This window comes from Pararge aegeria, chromosome 3 (genome assembly GCF_905163445.1).
Source record: "Pararge aegeria chromosome 3, ilParAegt1.1, whole genome shotgun sequence".
Taxonomy (NCBI): Eukaryota; Metazoa; Arthropoda; class Insecta; order Lepidoptera; family Nymphalidae; genus Pararge; species Pararge aegeria.
The window spans coordinates 7,236,648-7,255,763 of record NC_053182.1 but is presented as its reverse complement, the minus strand read 5'-3'; the positions used below and the strand labels follow the sequence as shown (position 1 = coordinate 7,255,763).

At 34.5% G+C, this 19,116-nt stretch overlaps 2 protein-coding genes across 3 annotated transcripts; one reads left to right on the top strand and one right to left on the bottom strand.

Annotated features, from left to right (window-relative positions):
- Positions 1-313: 313 nt before the first annotated feature.
- On the top strand, positions 314-9,913 carry LOC120637084. Of its 2 annotated transcripts, XM_039908713.1 has the most exons (8): positions 314-524; positions 1,288-1,493; positions 2,350-2,566; positions 3,083-3,264; positions 3,788-3,926; positions 5,026-5,156; positions 5,698-5,735; positions 5,883-9,913. In XM_039908713.1, the coding sequence occupies exons 1-8, from the start codon at positions 483-485 to the stop codon at positions 8,006-8,008; spliced, it is 3,081 nt and encodes a 1,026-aa protein (XP_039764647.1). In that variant the 5' UTR covers positions 314-482; the 3' UTR covers positions 8,009-9,913. The 2 variants fall into 2 exon arrangements, with proteins under 2 accessions (XP_039764647.1, XP_039764646.1); XM_039908712.1 differs by having other exon boundaries at positions 5,698-9,913.
- Positions 9,914-11,875: 1,962 nt separating this feature from the next.
- LOC120637336 (growth hormone-inducible transmembrane protein-like) lies at positions 11,876-17,337 on the bottom strand. Its single transcript, XM_039909132.1, has 8 exons — positions 17,208-17,337; positions 16,811-17,008; positions 15,703-15,808; positions 15,308-15,449; positions 14,848-15,023; positions 13,962-14,122; positions 13,050-13,182; positions 11,876-12,203 (listed from the first exon to the last, which is right to left on the bottom strand). Exons 2-8 carry the CDS (start codon positions 16,998-17,000, stop codon positions 12,116-12,118), a joined length of 996 nt encoding a protein of 331 aa, XP_039765066.1. The 5' UTR covers positions 17,001-17,008; positions 17,208-17,337; the 3' UTR covers positions 11,876-12,115.
- Between the last annotated feature and the right edge of the window lie 1,779 nt (positions 17,338-19,116).

The following is a 19,116-nucleotide window of genomic DNA, read 5'->3' as shown; positions in this document are numbered from 1 at the left end:
TATTATATCACAATAATAATTATTTCAATCTATATTACTAATTATCAGTATTTCAATAAAGACTATCATAAAATAATTTGTTTAAGTTAACAAACAGCGATTCGTCGCAAAAACGGCGCGCTGGTTCTTCCCGCCTCTCGAGAAAAACAAGATGGCGATCCTTTTCCCCGCTACCATAAACGCGACGCTCCGCTAGAGTGACTTTGACAGGCCGTATTCACTCTAAACTTTGACGCGCCGTCATATATAAAGATATATAAAGAATAACTGGAAGGTGCTGTCAAACCTTCAGTTAAGTCATAAGTGTCAATATTTGTTGATCAATTGAATTCATTTTTCTATGTGTAATAAAGAAGCAGTAGTAAATATTGCCTCGAAGTGATACAAATTATTTTTCTGCATGTATTCAGATAAAAATGGGTATTTAATTTCATGAAATCGTAAACAAGAATAGACAGCAGTTTCGATAGTAATGTGAAAATATGTTTGGCTACAGCAAAGAAGCAGTTCGGGTGAAAGTCAAGGTTTGCATTGTTATAAATTGTTCTCAAAACTCATTTTATTAGTATAATAACGTTCTATACAACGTAAAAAGTAAGTTTTCCATAAATAACTTTTCATTCGCACATAATATGTATAAGCCGTCCCAAGGCGACGCATTGCCTGCTTTGGCTAATAGTTCCTTTGCTCAGCTCCATAAGTACGCAACGTGATTTTAAGCAGCCTGTAACTCTTCTTAAGTATTTTGGTATCAAGTAAAGAAGATGATACATTATTAGTAAGAAGACAAAATATTATGTTTGCATTAAAACAAGGATGTTTACTATTTACATAATATTTGAGTTTTCGTTATAAAAATCACATCCTTTCCTAACTGCCTACCACATTTATTTAGGATTTAGAGTTTATTTTCTGAAGCTAGAAAGTAATAGGATGCATTCTATCTCAATACATATATAATATATAATATAAGTATAAAGTACTTACTTAAAAACCAATAATCTAACTGCCATACCCCATGCCATACAGGTTAGCCTTCTACCATCTTAGACTGTGTTGGATATATATTGTCTAAGTGATAATGCACCATCAGGTGAGATTGCAGTTAAGGACTATTTGATAAAAAAATCTCTTGGACAATTCTAGTATTGCTATCTGCTGCTGTTCATAATTTTGTCTAGATTGGTGAACTAAACTGTGGCAACAAACAAAGAATAAAACAGACAAACTCTTGCATTTATTATTTATAAGAGAGATTATTACATGTTTCTAATTTGATATTTACAGAAATGTGAAGGGAAACTGCAACCCGAATTGAGGAAGTTTTCAGTGGACCCCCAGATAACTTCCCTGGAAGTATTACAAAGCATTTTAGTGAAAGCTTTTGATATTAAATCTGACTTCACTCTCTCATACAGAACTGTTGATGATTATGGACAAGAGATTTATTTGCCTTTACTGTCCGATTGGGATTTGGATGCTGCTTTTCTCAAGTAAGTTGTCTGGTGATAAATTGGCTGTGTTAAGTTACCACCCCAACATAGACATGCCACTAAGTATTTTGGTGTTCCGGTACAATGTAGCATAGAAACCTATATAATACGACTGCCAAACTCCTAACTAGAATGAATCTTCACATACCACCAGGTGAGATTTCCGTCAAAGGCTAACTTGTAATAGAATAAAAATTAAAATTATAGTTAGTGACTAATTGTTTAATACAGAAAGGCAATTTTGCAATGTTTGCTATAGCAATTTTTACGCTCATGCACACAAGGTTAGCCACACAGTGCTGCAATGCATTACTTTTTAATTTTGAGTTTCTGGTAAATAGTTTCTAAAGTTAACTGATGTGATGTTGGTCTTTAAAACCGACCAATTTAACTGAAGCCAACAGATATAGTTAGTGGCATCATGTGGCGAGCCACATAGTAAAACCATAATGTTATTTTTGCTGAGTGGTCACAGATTCTTTCTGGTTTCTGCTTACTCTGGAAGGATGAAGCTATTCCATGATATGAGGTACCATATGCAGGGTAGTGGGAGAACAGATTGCTTGCACCATTGCCTTGCCATGTCATGAGCATTGTGTGCTAATCAAAAAGTTATATTTGTGAGCCTACATTGCTAATATAAAATGAACTAACATATACTTTATTATTTTATATTTTTATAATCAAAACAAAATATAATTACTTTAATAGTTATTATTTTATAATACTTACAATAATGCCAAACATGCTACAAAGTATCATTCCCTTATGTGCCTCTACACTTTAAATACTAATAAGTTTCCCTTTAACGTTTTTTAAAGAAAGGCCTAAAGTTTACACATAATTTTTTTCATAGGGCTCATAATATAGCTCAAACTCAAAGATCGGAACCATGTGTGCAGCTGAAAGTAGATATGAGACCTTTTGCTGAGGCTTCTGAAGACTGGGAGCCACCTACTATTCCATCTGCCCCTGTCAGCCAGAACAACAAAGAACAACCCACAGTGTATCAACCAGTACAAGTTGAAAAGCAGGAAACACAGAGTGGTTTTCAGGGGCTAATTATGAACCAGGTGATACATATATATGTATCTTTATTAAATAACCTATACTGTTAGCAAATTGATTGAACTAGGTCATGTTTTGCAGGTCTTGATTCTCAGTAGAAATCTGCACTTTGTTCCTTGTTGGTATTTCATTTTAACCTGTGCGTAAATGTTGTCATGTTCACAGTCTTGCCGGGAATCTTGTATGCTATATAATTATTATTATATAAAATGTGACCTAAAATGCAACATTGTCAATACACACATTTTTTAAACCAAAATTAATTTAAACTTTTGTTTTATTGAAGATGCATTCAATTATACTCACCTGTCAATTCTGTAGATATTGAATTATTTATTACTTTACAGCCCGGTTAAATCCGTGTTTCACATTGTCAACATCAACACTTTATATGAATAAATATATTGAAAATAATTTTTAAAAAAACTATTGTTTATTTAAAAAAAAAAACTTTCTTGAATTATTAATGAACATAATTGGTCGTCTTTTATCATGGAGTGACTTGTAATTATTTTTTCCAGGTTGAAAAAACATTTAACATGTTTTCTAGAGCACTTAATCTCTATGACGATCCTAATACTCCACCTCGGCCACCACTAAGTGACATTGAATTCAGAGCATTCTTAGATGCAGTTGGACAAATTAACAACACATCTAAACTGAGAGAAGTTATATATTGTGGTGGCATTGAACCCAGTTTACGGTAAATAATATTATAGCATCGGGGTGACCAAGCTTTGCTTGAATTTGCTTGCTTTGCGAATTTTACCTTCCTATTCTTATAATATTGTAGTAGTTTTTTATTGCCAGAAAACACGGATAAAATAACGTATTCTAAAAATGAAACGTGGCTAGATCGATTTATGGCCCCCAAGCCCCCTCGTATACTAAATTTCATGAAAATCGCTGGAGCTGTTTCCGATAAGATTCAATGATATATATATACATACATACTAGAATCATTATTTACAGAATTTTCTTGCTTAGTTATGGCACCCTCTATGCTATATAAAGCTCTTAATTTTAATTTGCCTTCTTCTTTTCGTTCATAATTATTTCTTTTAATAAAGTTACGCCTGGCGCAGAATTGTGAGCCTTTGGTCCAGCAGTGGACTGTTATAGTATATTAATTGATTGACTGAAAAGCAATTATTGCATTTGCAATGTCAGATACCTTAATGCGTGATGATATTTTTTTTCTACATCTCTACGATTTTATTTCGCAGTAAAGTTGTCTGGAAGCATATTTTAAATGTTTACCCCGATGGAATGACCGGTAAAGAAAGAATGGATTATATTAAAAAGAAAGCGAATGAGTATTATGCTCTAAGAACCCAATGGAAAGACTGCATACAAAAGGGGATGGTAAGTAAATTTATGTTAATATTATTTATGTTATTGTAACGAAAGATTGGTTTATTTGTAATAATGTAATAACCTATTAATAATTCTTCCTTCTTTAGAAATTTACAACGTGTAACTGAATTACGAAATACTGTTGCAGGATGCATAAGTATATTTCATAAGGAATCATCCTGTAAAAATGTTAAATCGAAAGAAGCACATTTATTTCTCCATACAAACTAATTCAAAACATTATAAGTGTTTACTTATGACAACCCTATAGCAGATAAATGACCGACACGTGCATAGTACCTACCTTACGTGGTACGCATACCTAATAAAGTGACAAGAGTTACTTGATTTTACTTTTGCATGTGATGTTAGGGTTTTATATCTGATTTGTTTCAGTGAAAACTATGGCAATTTGAGTAAACCATACTTCAAAACTATGAGCGTTTCGGTTTCACAGATAAGTCTCAGTAACAGTAAATAATGTACTTCTAAAGCCTCTGAAGTATTATTTCGGTTTTCATTTACACATTGTATTTTATCCCGTAGTAACATAGACTATATTTTTTACCAGTAATAATAAAAAATAATATTTCAGCCGGAAATAGTAAACTAAACCACAACCAAAAGCGTTAACGTGTTTACCTATTTATCGTGTAAAATATTAAACTATAAATAAGTAACATCTTATCATTATCATGTCAAAGTCATTGCTGTAAACCTGAGCTATGTTTATCATATAAATATACTACAATACACACATGACACATCTAACAATATTCTTTAGACATATTGGTACACAAGCTACACTTACTTTGGGGCTAGATGGCAATGTGTGTATGGGTCGTAGTATATTTATTTATTTTTTAATGAGTAATACAAATAAATACTTATAATATACAGATAAACACCCAGACACAGGAAAGCATTCATGTTCATCACACAAACATTACAGTTGTGTGAATCGAACCCACATCCTTGGGCACAGAAACCAGGGTTGCTGCCCACTGCGCCAATCGGCCGTCGAATATAAAAACTTGTCAAAATGTTTTAAAAAGTGAATACAGAAAAGTATGTAAGTAAAATTTAAAATTATTCTTTATTATTGCAGGTTAACGCAGACTTGGCCTACGTGACAAGTATGGTTCGCAAAGATGTACTTCGAACTGATCGTCACCACAATTTCTATGCTGGAAGTGACGACAACCAAAACATAGCGTCACTTTTTAATATTCTGACAACGTAAGGTGGTTTTTTTTTTTGCTGGTGATGTAAATAATACACTAATGATGCTTATCAATCAACGGAATGGTTATGCAGTGATTTTTTTATTCTCTGGCATTTTAAAGGTGACAGATCACATTAAAATAAATATATATACTACGACAATACACACATCGCCATCTACCCCCAAAGTAAGCGTAGCGTCTGTTATGGGTATTAAGACGACTGATGAATATTTTTATGAATAATATATATAAATACTTATTGCATATGGATACAAACATTGAGAAACATTCATGTTCATCATACAAAAATATTCTCGGTACTTCCCATCTCTGGGAAGTACCAAGATATGATCCCTTTTGTCCATTTTTCTTTTAGGATCTAACCAAATGGCCACTCCAACGCCATTTTAGCCTTTTAATCTTTTAAGTGTACATTAGATTTGTTTTTAATAAAATACATCATTATTCAGTCATACATTTATATACTTATGTATTATTTATATTATACTCGGTGGTTGACAATTCATTCAATTTGGTTTTTTTCTGCTTTATAGGTATGCGTTATACCATCCTACAGTGAGCTACTGTCAAGGTATGTCCGATTTAGCATCTCCTTTACTTGTGACAATGGGCGATGAAGCTCATGCCTATATTTGTCTTTGTGCTCTTATGAGTAGGTTGTATCCCAACTTTCTACTTGACGGTGAAGCTATGACAGTGAAATTTACTCATTTGACAGAGTCTCTCCAAGTGTACGATCCAGACTTCTACAACTATTTGAAGTCTCAGCAAGCCGACGATCTCTTGTTTTGCTACAGATGGTTGCTTTTAGAAATGAAACGCGAATTCGCCTTCGAGGACGCCCTCAGAATGCTAGAAGTGCTCTGGGCTTCATTACCACAGAAAACTCCGACTATCGAATTGTCCTTAAAGGAGAAGGACTTCGATTCTACAGTCGAAGTAGATATTGATCCTCCTCCTCTAAGCCCCTTAATGAAAGCACCCCGAGAGAACGCATACACGAAATTGTGCGCGATAAGACGACGAAGTTCGAGTTTTAGCTTGGCCAACGTTAAAGCGCCGAAACTCGCCACTACGAAACAAACAAACCACAGTTTAGACGAAAATGCCACGCGTAAAGTTTTAAATAGTTCTTCTTTAAAACACGCCAAGGAATTCCAAAGCTTAGACGATGCAGTTTTACACAGAAATAAAGTGTCAAATGAAAACGTTGCCGACAAAAGTACAGAAACTACAATGGGGGCATCGAAAGATCCTAAAGTCATTCCCAGAAGAGGGATGAAAAGTGTTCCGGAACATGGAAAAGTTTTAGATGTTCCAGAATCAACGGCATCGGCTTGGTCCAGTACAGGAAACTTGTCCAATGGAACCTCACACGCTGAAACAAATGATACGCCATTGGGAAGTCAAATTAGGCTATTGAGAGACAAAATATCTGTTCACAATAACAAATTCTTTTCTTCCTTAGACACTTTAGACGATTCCACGAGTTCAGATTCTAACAAACCGAAAGTTAGAATGATTAAGAATCTTAATGAATTCCTGAATTTTGCTACGGGAACTAAAACTGGTATGGTTAAACAAGAAAAGTTGCAGCGGACTCATTCGGCTATTGAGCGAACTCGTTCCAAAGAATGTCCCAAAATAACTTTAACCAAAACATCATATGACGAAAATGATTTGACATCGGCAAGTTTAAAAAATCAAGGAATCAATAAAGTTAGTAAAATGAGTTTCGATACTAACGATGGCAGCAGTCCAGATGACTCCCAAGAATATTATCCCATGACGACTTCCATGACGAGAGAATTAAGACTGGAACTAGAACATTTAGACCGCCAAGTGTTTGGCCCTTCTTATGTTAACCGATGCAGTATGATATGCGATTCACCATCAGATTCTACCAGTACTGAAGAAAAACCGGCAGCAACTTACACCAAAACGAAAGCAGATTGTATAGCAACTGATGCACTGGAAATACAGAACGAAGTAACCGAATCTGTAGAAACAATTAAAAGATCACCTTTACTCGAAACTATAAAATCGAATGCTAGAAGTGCCGAGGACATATATCTGTGGGAAAACCCACTGCATAGAAACACTCCAACCACTAGAACTACTGCGAGTTGTCCTCAGACACCTGACGAACAAGCTGATTTGGATTTCGATGGCGACACGGGTGAAATATTCGAGGAACATTCTGGTAAAAAATCCATAACACCAATAAGGCTTTTGAGAAAAAACCACTCATTGGAACCCCCGGAACCGTTAAAAAACATAAGGCATTCCAACACACATTCCAGCGAATCGGATTCTTCCGAGAAGGACCATGTAGAATCGATCGACACGCCTACACTTATCCATAATCAACAGGAGCTTAATTTAAAATCCCACAAATTTTTCTCAAACATGTCCCAAGAGTTAGAGAACGCGAAGAGGAATTGTGAATCCATTCTTAATGTCAAACAGTCGAACTTGCAGAGTGTAGCATCAACAATAAACAATTTCCAGAAAAAATACGAGGTTTTCAAACCGCCTGTGCAAAAGAGTACGAGTGTACCGTCGGTCGGTACTGAAAGCTCTGCTAAAAATTGTATCAGCAGTCTACCTCCGCCGACAGTGTTTGGTGGCGGGAATCCATTTTTGATGTATTTATGCCTGACAGTATTGTTGCAACACAGAGATTATATTATGAGAAATCGCATGGACTACAACGAGTTGGCGATGCATTTCGACAAAATGGTACGTAAGCATAACGTGAACAGGGTATTGAATCAAGCGCGGCAAATGTACGCTCTTTATTTGAAGCAACAAGCACACAAGACTGGTGATGTTACTACTTGAAGTAATTTTTCTTTAGTGACAGCAAAGATCTCCAATAAATTCATTTTATTGCTCACAATTTATTAATTATAAGCTTACGTATAAGTTTAAAATTACTGCGTCGAGTAGATTGTATTTAAATGAACCCGATATCTATGCATTTCAGAGAGATAATATCGATTAAATAATATGGTGTATGTGATGTCCTTTAATGTATTAATAACAGAGGCCTTAATTAAGTCTTTTAGTGTATATTTTAAGAATGAGACGGTTAGGAAAATAATCCTGGGTATTTGGCAACGCATTTTTTTCATGCCTTTATTAGATTTGACTGTAATAAAATATTGTGTTCAGAAATCCTCTTAATTATAGTTGTATTTTATTGTTACGTTAAAGCTACTGAGCATGAAGTGTTCAACGATGCAATACATTCATATAAATTTAACCTTGGCACACTTGGCCGTTTGTAGTAGTTGCTTCGATGACGAATTTATTTTATTTCAATAAATAGAGAGATAGACCGATAGCTAGGCGGGTCGCGAAAAATATTAAAATGTTTACGTTTAGCTTTGACTTATTTTACTACTTTTTATTTTACGCGCAAAAATTTTCGAATATAATGATAAAATAACTTTCCTTATTTTTTATTCCAATGATCAGGGTTGGACGCCTATTGTGATATTATTTTAATTTAGTATTACGAGTATATAGCTTACGGGCATAACTTGGCGTTTTTATTTTATGTCTATAACATTATGAATTTTAAATCTTGTGTGGGTGATAAAGATAATAAATGCACAATGCTCCAAAGTTAATGTTTAATGAATAATGTGAGATTGTATGTTACAAAATTTAAATAAGATTTGCTTCTTTAAAATCAATTAATTCATTACCATTAATAACAATCAATCGCTGACGTCAACACTGGACTGACTGTTCATAGACAATATAGTGTTTTTTGTCATTGATAATTTAGTTCCTTGGACTCATATTGCAGCTTCAATCTATAACCAAAGAGACAGAGACCAAAACAAACACCATAACTGAAGTCAGTAATAAGAGAGGTCAGTGCAATCTATACAATTAGGTAACCCTCACTATTTCTGCGGATGTTTTTCAATGATACTACATTTATATCTATACTGTATTTTTTTTATTTAACAATATTTTAATTACTATTTTGATATGGGTAAGGCTACGGCTTCCCTTTTCGGGGAAACGCGTTTGATCCCCAGCACGCACGCACCTTTGACCTTTGGATAAATGGGCGTTTTTTTTTTTGTTTGAACAATATGCTTCAACGGCGAAGACAAAACCTGCATGCCTGAGAGGTCTCCACAATATTCTCAAGGGCCTGTGAAGTCTACCAATCCGCACTTGGGCAGCTTGTTGGACTACGGTCTTAACCATTCTTATTCTGATACGATCCCCGTGTCCGGTAATTCGTTTATGTTTAAAAAACAAATAAAATATAAATAAATCTTCAGTTATTTAATACATAGGAAGTATTACATCGTTTTTAGATTTCTCGAGCCCTTAGCCTTGTCACTTTGTCTTCGTTCTGGTATTATGTCTGTATTTACGACTTAAAAGTAAAAAAATATTGTTAAAAAAGGAAAAATTTAGTATTTAGTATTAATCCTTTAAATAAGCTTATTTATAAGCTTTAAATTATAGATTGCGGCTGTAAAAAATCATTCGAACGTAGTACCATAATGAACTCATTATGTACTACCGATTTTATTAATAGTTGTTCAAAAACTGTTCTATCCCTTAAGTCGCGGCCGTAAAGCCTAATTTAAACCGTGTTTATCCACTACCTTTCTGTGGAAGTCCCTAAATCGGTCCAGCCGTATTGGTGAGCCGTTTCGATTAAACAGACAGACAGACAGACAAATAGTATATGCATTTAGTAAAAAGCTGTAATTTTGAATTAATTTTATTTATTTTTATGTATTTAGGTAGATAAAGCTTGTAGTTCCAGAGTTTCACCTGATTTTAAATTGTGTTCGTGAACACGTTTTATATAAATCGCAGATAGTGAGGAATTGACGCTGTAGCTTATGAAAAGCAATCATATTAAATTAAATCAAATTATGTGCTTAAATTATATCCATATTGTGAATGCGATTTTTAAAGAGTAATCCTGTAAATAAAATACATATAGCTACTATGCGTTTGTTTTATTTTTAAAGAATCTCGTCCTGACACAAAAGTACAATCCCTGGTATAATGTATATCTATGCGTAAAGTCTGATCAACATGGAAATGCATTCGATAGAAGTGCACAGAAAAAAAATAGTTATATATATATATATATATATTGTAATATTGGGAGGTTTTTTTATTTTTCTGGTCAGCCTATGATTTTATCGTCGAACATAGACAGCCTCTTTAATCTTTATAATCTTCAGTAACTCTTAAGCACCATTTGAGCCAGAAATGCAAAGGGCTTATCACATGTTTCGCAATCACAGATATTAAAAAATGGGTTAAGTTGGTACTTTAGATGGGCGTACAGCAATAGAAATCGCCAAATTGCCTGCCTGACCTTTCATTGGCTAAAAATTTGGCAAAGATATAGCTTGCATCTATCTACTCCAACGAAGTTTGGAATGATATGGTACTAACTTTCTAACATAAAATCAAAATGGATTTACACATTTTGATTTTATTGTTATAGATACACTAATAGTAATTCATTTCAATACATATCTGACCTTATTAATAAACACGGCATAACGTCGATATAGTTGTGCAGTGTTTTGTCCGGTGGGTTTCCCCAACGAGTCTTGTTACTTTGACTCCTTGGGAGGATTTTTTTTCCATCGAGTCACATCGTAATGAAAAAAAATTGTAACGAGTAACAGGTGCTACTAGATCCGAAAAGAAAATTAAAACGTGTCACTCGTTCTTCTATTATTTCTATGGGCGAAGATGATAGGGAATTTTCTCGGGTATAAATTATTCAATCCGCACTGAGCCAGCGAGGTAGACTACGGCCATAACCCCTTTACATTTTGGGAGGAAATAGGTTGATATGATGATAAATTATTCGGATTTTTCCACAAATTCCCATCGACATAAGTTGTGCCTTTATAACGGAGCTATTAAATAGTTGTAAAATTTTCATGGGTGCAAATTCATTGAGGGGTAAAAAAACTTGGAATCTTTACTCTGGGAACTGACTCTGAGTTTATTTATGTATTTAAATCATAACTTATTATATAACTGTAATTGCTCATTGTCAATGGAGATTAGTAAATTAATAACTATTTTTAAAGTGCTATTGGCGTTTAGTTTTCTGTATACAATGCATAGGGTTTTTAAATCGATCCAGTGTTAAAACGCAATGGATGGATGGAGGACTTCGTCCATTGTGGTTCGTTTTGCTTATTATACCACCGAAGCTGTACGATTATTAACCTGCATTTGGTTTTTATAATCTGTATTATTTGTACCAAATGAACATATTTATATTATCTATCTGGGGTTAATTTAAAAAAAAAAAAAACAAAATAAAAATACTTATATTATCTATTAAGAATTATATTGTTGCATATGTATATTTCTCCGCAAAAGTCCGCTCAATTCTGGTATCATCCAGTAAACGAAACGTGAACTAAAAATTTTTTTTATAATCCATCATAATCCATCTTCGCCGCCGGCACTTTTATTTTAATTTTGGACCAAAAATTTATGAATTTTGGATTACTTTGTCGATATAGGTTGTCATTAAGAGTAACAGATATGCTTATCGATTGCGGACAGATATGCTTGCGGCAGTTTATTTAAGAGATTTGTACAGCCAAATGCGTTTTAAACATCCTATTGAACTTTGGAAGACTGCCAATACCGCACCGCTTCACGCCAAATAAAACGAAACGGTAAATAATAAACACATGTCAATTTATTTCCGAAATATTCTAGGATAAATTCTATTTACGCATACTTAACGATACCTTACGCCTTTACTCTTTACAATATCACAACAGCTTACAATTTCAATGGCCGAAACGAAGCACGAAAATTTGCTAAGCTAAAAAGTACATAAACCGAATGTAACTCCTGCTTGCTAATTTCTGTTACTAATAATAAATAGGTACTAATTATAATCGCCGGCTTCGTTTACTTCCTCTTATTTCCTCCACCGCCAGACAGGATCATAGCAATGCGCATGAAGATGTTCAGAATGTCTAGGTACACTGAGATGGCTCTGAAAATAAAAGACAACAAGACATGTATTTTGTTATAATTTTTTTTATTATTTTTACCACATATACACATATCTATGACGTAATCATAGCTATTACTACTACAGTCTAGCGGTAAGCTTGTTTAAATGTGGATAACGCAGTCCTGGCTTCGATTTACGGGTCGGGCCAAAATTATAAGATATTGGGGTGTTCTGTTAAAAAAATATATCAATACCAGCACAGAGTAAGGACATTGCAGGTGTCAATCGGTGGCCGTCGTTATTGAAACTGACTCGCATCGCCTTCCCGGCTTCGTTTTGTTTGCGCGCTGGCACTTGCAATGAGTACAGTGTAAAGAAGTTGACCCGCTATAACTATATTTATTACACATGATAAAAGCCAATCAAGTAGTATTGGAGCAGCGTGATCCTAAAAGACTTAGGGAAGATACAAGGCCCGTGCAGCCATGGGACATTAACAATCGGAGGATTGTGTTATACCAACAAACAAATGCACACTTTCTATAATCACTTTTTATAATATTAACTGGCTGCTCGCATTCTTCGTCCGCTTTTATTATGGTGTTTTTTTTAAATCCTGTGGGAACCTTTTGTTTTGCAGGACTATAAAGTTTCTGCTCTATGCATGCAGAGTATGATAGTACCTCATCATATTAGTACTTCTTTTTGATGTGTACTTATTTATTTTTATTTATTTATTTTTTATTTAAACTCTTTATTTGTTCACTACTAGACAGTTAGGAAAATAAAGGACGAATAGAAATATTCAAAAACTGGAGTACAAAACAAAAGGCGGCCTTATCGTTTAAAAGCGATCTCTGTCAGGCAACCTTAAACCTTACTTACGAGTTAATCGGGTCGTAGGGTTGGAATCCAAACGTTGGATGCATTTCGGCTCGTTTGATAATGGCTTGCGTGTCGTACAGAAGGAATCCACCAAATACAATCAGACCACCGTAAAGACTCAGAGAATACAATCCTGAAACCAAAATAGTTAAGAAACATTGGTGTTTACAAAAATACGAGTACCTATAAGTGGAAGCTGGTAGTTGCCTGCCACTTTCGTTCGCATTTGTTTAGTTATTATCACCCTCCTTAAGTGCTGTAGTGTGTAATAACCTACGTACCATCCTAAACAATTGGGGTATCTAATGCAAAAATTAATTCTATTCAGACTGTTTGTTTAAAACAAATAAAAAAACTTTATCTGTTGGTCGTGTAGTGTATTTTTTTGTGCATATAATATATTTGCAGCTTCTGCCACTTTATGGAATGTTGCTTTTGTAAGGTAATTTTAGTTGAAGTCACTCAGGGTCAGTGCTGAAAATTGGTACCTATATGCTAAACTGTATACCCCGAAAAAGGAATGTTAAGGTACGGCCCTAATATACAAAAGTCACATAGTTTAAACGTGCACATTAACCATTCATGTGTTTTTTTTACAATCCATACTCAAAGGTACGCGCTTCACAGGTTCCGGTGAGGGACAGGGAAGCCATCATACATTACAGCGAGATAGCATTTTGAATGAACAGATTTTATTTAGATACGACGCTCGCGATGGTCCTTATTCAAATCATAAAAGACTAGAGACTACAGTACAACATTACTTACCCGCTTAAACTATAGGATGTCCTCGACCTACCTGAACCATGACTATGACCTCGACCTTGACCTTTCAATACTAACCGTATGTAGAAAGGTAACGTCGAGCGAGTGGTGTGAAAATTAGTTTTCTTTATTTTTTCCAATGCTTACCTGCTCCGAGCGCGGTGGTGGGTGGTAGGAACATGCCGGCAATTGAAGCGGCGAACACTGCTCCAAGGCCCATGGCAAGCGGCGCACGCATGTTAAGGAACTCTCCCGAAGGAGCGCACACTGCGATCGTACTCAGGCCTCCAACTACACCGGCTGTGTACCTGTGTCAATGCAGTATTGTACAGGTCGGGACAGATTGACATGGCAATCGACAATTAAGGTATTAGGCGTAAAGGCAAGGACACCAAACACTGTGTTTTAGCGCTGGACGAATCCACATCGACTGCGTTTATCAATTTCTATCTCGCTCACGTTTTTGTACTTTGAAAACTACTACGGTTAAGACTTTACTTTACTTTAAAAAAAAAAGCAATAATCCATTCTCAAACACGAGTAGGTAGCTAAAAAAGTATTAGAAAATTGGGAAATTGAACTGAAGAAAACAATTGTTATTACACCTAGTATGCGAAAATTGCCATGTCACGAATACAAGTATGTATGGAGGGTTTTATTGTCATGGTATAAAATATTCAGGTTGGACCCGAAAATCGTAAATGAGGAATCGTTTATTGCAAATGGATCAGAGTCGAAACTCGACAAACAGCTGATGATAAAAATACTAGAGAAGATTCATCATCCCCCTTTGGGAATGCTTGCAGTTCATGAAGTATATTATGTAAAAGTTCATGAATAAAAGTAATAGAAGTTGATGCAATCTTTCATTTCAATCTCTATATTATCTTCTTTTCATGGAAGTTGATCTAAACAAAAAAAATATATAACAGCATTCTCAGATTTTAGTACTATGAGATGATATTTTTCCCTTATTCATAAACTGGATGTCTTTATGAGTTTGATGCAAATAATTTTGTAAATTAATATTTACCAAGCCGCACGCATAAGCACCGGTCCTCCAAGGAAGCAAATAGGTGCAATAACAGCCCCCATAATTCCTGTGTGCACCATCCATGCAAGCTGTTTGGCGCCAAATCCTGGCTTGTACTCCATGCCTCTGACAACCATACCCGATCCAATCATCAGAGCCATGGTCACAATAATCGACTAGAAATAGAAAATAGAATGCTTTAAATTCATATTACCATTCAAAAACTTTTTTTACTATACGTAGTATTAAACAAAAACGCTCCTGCTGTTTGTATGCCTAGATCTCTTACAAATTTGAATGCAGTTTTCAACAATAGGTAGAGTTTTTCAAGAGGATATTTTTCGAAAGTAAAATACAATACGAAATAAAACAGAATGTCTGTATAGAACCATTTAAGTTTGATTGAATTATTATTACCTTTATAGTTATTGTTTCTTATATTGGCGCGATAATGACTTACCATCCATCCATTGCGAGCAACTAAGTTGAGAAGGGCTGGAGTTCTAAAAACAGTTATTGCACTACCAGCTGTGAGAACCAGTGATCCAGCAATGTATCCATATGTTGCTTTGATACGATCCTTTACAAATTGTGGCCACAGACTAAAACCAAACAAAGAATATAATATATATTTTTTAATATGATAAACATACTAAAAAATACATATATATCCTAAAAAAACATTTGTTTTGGGGTTATGCAAAAAAAATCTTAAATTTGTTCATATTTTAAACATTATTTTTACATATACTTTAAAAATATCCAATGCCAAAAGCTTAAAATAGTTTCATGGCTAATTTCAGTAAACAAACATCATGCTATCATTATCTTAAATGTACAAAACATATGACTCACTGTGCCTCTTGTAATGTGCCAGGTTTGACACCTGATCCATAATAACACAATGCCACAAGGCCCACAGCTGAGGCACCTGCTAAAGCACCTTTCCCCAAGCTAAAAGCTGAAACCAAAATGATTTATTTGTTAGATTCCATATGTTTACACAGACAATCTATGTTAGGCGGACTGAAAATAAATAAATATACTATGATAATAATGAAACACATAACCATCTAACACCAAGTAGCTTGTGCTGTGGGTACTAAAATGAATGATGAATATCTTTGTGCATATTAAACATAAATACTAATAAAAAACAGATAAAAACCCAGGCAAAGAAAAAAAAAATGGTGTTCATCACATAAACATATTCCAGTTTGAATCAAACCCATAGCCTTAAAAGCCAGAAAGCAGGGTTTTTGACTATTGCGCCAATTGGCCGTCAAGAATAAGTCGCAAACAGCTGAAAAGTTAGTTTTGAGAATGTAATGGTAACATTAAATATGGTATGCAATTATCACCATATACCAACTACAGGCCTGGTGGATACCACACTAAAACAAATGGCACCTTAGTTTAGCTACTAGTAATTTATAAACTCACTACCTAATTTACTAGCACACTGCATTTTACTACATAGTGAATTCACAATCCATTGTAAACTGACATTCAGCGATGACAAATCAATCTAATTTTGTTTATCAATACAAATCAATCTAATAAATAGAACAAATGTTCCTCCTTTTAGCATCAAACTGTTGAAAGTTTATAATCAGAATCTTTAGTTACTTAACTTATTTTAAACAATCAAAAGTCTTTTAATTTAATTTAAATATAAATTCCAAAAACACTAAATATTTTAAAATGACTTGAAATATTACTCAAACATCAGATCACTACTGAAAATGTCTCCTTTCAAGACAAAAAGGTTCATACATTGAAATACACATCATAATACTCATCATAGGTGTATGGATTAATCCAAATGCAAAAAAAACACAGGACCGTTTCACTACATAGACCCACCTATCTGTTCTAATGCAGGTTTTTGTACTTTAACAACTATTAACACAATTATGTGAAAATTAAGTATATCAATTGGCTAATCTATAAATTACTTTACCATTAGGACCAGCTGGAGCCATCAACCTTTCCCATACTGTGGGCTGTGATCGTGTAGCCACTCTGGAACGAGGCTCGCGTGCGTAATTTCGTACTACATAATTTTTGGGCACAAATCTTTGGGGTACTGGTGTTTTCAGTGTATGAGTGACACTGAATGCAGAGCGGGACACGCAGAGTCGTGAAAGCATGATGCAACCTATATGTAAGAAAAATACTTTTCCTTAAAACTTCTCATATTATAAAGTACCTACCGGAAAAATCATAGCCTTCTTTTTTTTTTTTCATATTTTCGTAACAATATCAAATCATTAATCGTGCGAAACTCCAAATATCTATTTAAACTTTCTTAACTTCTAACTTTTTTCGGCTATTATAACTTTACTTAATTTACTTACCTTGACGAAAACGTAACTTTACTGACGAAAATTTGTTAGAACCAGATGTAGATGTTCCAAAAACAGTATTTCCAATTTCCAAATAAAATTTCGATTTTCGCAGTTTGACTTTTTCTATGATTCTAGAAAATGTCAGACTGACATTTAGGGATTGCTTTCGGTCATCGTTCAAAATCGCAAAACAGAAAACGATTTTAAAACCTAGTGAATCGAAATCCTTTACCTCATAGAATCGAATTTTTTACTAATTACAACTAAAACACCAGGGCTATCTTTATTTGGCGATCCTAGGGAGCGCGGAGAACCCGGGCGCATAGTCCTAGGAAGCGCAAGCCGACCGTTATAATTCTAAATTAAATTATTTCAAGTAGGCTTACTCTACAAGCACTTTTGAAACGTATTTCTATCTGTTTGTAGACACTCCACAACCATTTTTTTATGTTGCATTTTTACTGTGTGTTCTGTTGTATTTGCTAATATTACTTATATATGCTTCATGTGTGAATTACATTTTCTGGATAGAAAGCATTTTTCAAGTGGAATCGATTTAAAAATCGATCTGAGCCCTACTAATATTTTTTGTCATTATCAATTTATTGTCATACAGACAGACAGAAAAAAGTTTATCTATTCAAATCAATGATCTTTAACAGCCAATGAGAATATAAACAGGTACCTAAAATGGCCTCATGCTGCTCAGAGCCTTCTGCTTCTGCTGTTCTTCTTCTTCTTTTGATTTATGACTTTTCGTAGTGTCATAAAGCTTATAGTTTCTTCTTCTTCTTTTGATTTATGGAGCCGTGTACGTCAAGTTTAATATTATGATAAACTATATATCAAAAGCCATAAATCAAAAGAAGAAAAAGAAACTATATATCATAATATTAAACTTGACGTACATCTGACGTAGATTTTGTCAGAACTCAAACGTCAAATGAACCACGAACCAAACTAATGGTCAATTCACACTGGCACAAGACGCAAACTGGTGCGAACTCTTGCAGTCTTGGTCTTATAAACGCCAAGTTTTATCTGATTTTTATCTGCGTTTGCTTTAACTGCACTGATCTTAATGAAAATTAGCACCTTAAAAGCTTCAGCGTGTAATTGAATACAGAACTTTTAATTTTCCTACGGGATTGAAAAAAATCCTTTGTTACTATCATAATTTTGAGATGACAAAGGATAAATGGTTATACTCAACTAATTTGGATCAAACGAGCGTAAAACACAGCCCAGATTCCGATCGGTCATCTTACAAATCTCAACTACGTGTTCTGTCGTCCGGCTGGTGGTGGTGGTGTTCAGTCTGTTGGGGGCAAGGGCGCACAATAAAATGTAGTTTGTTTAGCTCCATTCGTAGACTGCATCCATGTCTCGATATAGCCTTTCGTGATCCGAGGTGGCAACTACTTCTATGAGCAGTTTTTAAAATGTCCAGTCGATCAACAAGCACGTCAACTTAGTAGCCACCTCTGATGAGTCCAATCTTGAAGGGTAACCCAACTTACTGCCCTGATTAGCTTGATCTGCAGTTAAAGTAAGGGTTTGATTGATACTAACCACAGTCGACATAGTTCTATGCGATGCTTTATGCAGATAGTTTTTATTGATTTAAGAATCGATGATTTGCATCAAAGAGACGATGATTACGACCTCGTAAATATCTTTAACTGAATTACTATAACTAAACAGCTATTTAACAAAATATTTTAAAATGCCTGACTTTCTTACAGCATTATTTAAAAAGACTTTTTGTAACGAAATATTTAATAACTATTTTAGTCATTGTAAACTCGGCCTTACAAATTCTGACCTTTCCACGACTTTGCTTTTGATGACGTCAGATGACGTAGATTACAAAATTGCAAGAATTATGTTTAATGTAACCAACACAATTAAAGTTCCC